This window comes from Eimeria mitis, genomic scaffold (genome assembly GCF_000499745.2).
Source record: "Eimeria mitis Houghton genomic scaffold, Emh_scaff6932, whole genome shotgun sequence".
NCBI lineage: Eukaryota > Apicomplexa > Conoidasida > Eucoccidiorida > Eimeriidae > Eimeria > Eimeria mitis.
Window position 1 is genome coordinate 450 of NW_013575028.1, and position 633 is coordinate 1,082.

General features: G+C 57.7%; 1 protein-coding gene across 1 annotated transcript in view; it reads left to right on the forward strand.

Annotated features, from left to right (window-relative positions):
• Window positions 1–191: 191 nt before the first annotated feature.
• Window positions 192–633, forward strand: part of EMH_0089760 (uncharacterized protein) — a gene marked incomplete at both ends in the record, with an annotated part of 717 nt that continues 275 nt past the window's right edge. Inside the window, 3 exons of the mRNA XM_013501471.1 lie at window positions 192–243; window positions 301–360; window positions 486–589. Of these exons, the coding sequence (XP_013356925.1) occupies window positions 192–243; window positions 301–360; window positions 486–589 (216 nt within the window). The remainder of the gene's footprint in view (window positions 244–300; window positions 361–485; window positions 590–633) is intronic.

Genomic DNA, 633 nt, shown 5'->3' on the forward strand with positions numbered 1-633 from the left:
ACTGCTGCTGCTGCTGCTGCTGCTGCTGCTGTTGCTGCTGCTGCTGCTAGTGCTGCTGTTACAGCTGCTGCTGCTGTTGCTGTTGCTGCTGCTGTTAATGCTGCTGCTACGTCAAAGAAGTTGTTATCTGCTGCTGCTGCATGTGCTGCTGCTGCTGCTGCTGCAGCTGCTGCTGCTTCGCTGCCTCCTGCATGCGTTCCGCAGCAGCTGCAGCGCAGCAGCAGCAGCAGATAACAGCTGAGGGTTTACATAAACAGTGGTTTAGGGTTTAGGGTTTAGGGTTTAGGGTTTTGTGTGCAGAGCCTGACGAGGACGGCCCCAATTTGTTTTTCACTGCAGCAGACATCAAAGCGAATCCAGGTGCTGCTGCTGCTGCTGCTGCTGCTGCTGTTGCTGCTGCTGCTGCTGCTGCTGCTGCTGCTGCTGCTGCTGTTGCTGCTGCTGCTGCAGTTCTGCTGTTTGCTGCTTGTGGGGTGTACGTGCAGCGGATTCAGAGCAGCAGCGGGGGAGGCGGCGGAGAGCAGCAGCAGCAGCAGCAGCTGCTGCTGCTGCTGCTAATCCTGCTGCTGCAGCAGCAGCAGCAGCAGCAGTAAGAAAACTAGAAGGCCTCTCCGCCTCCTTTTGCTGCTGCTG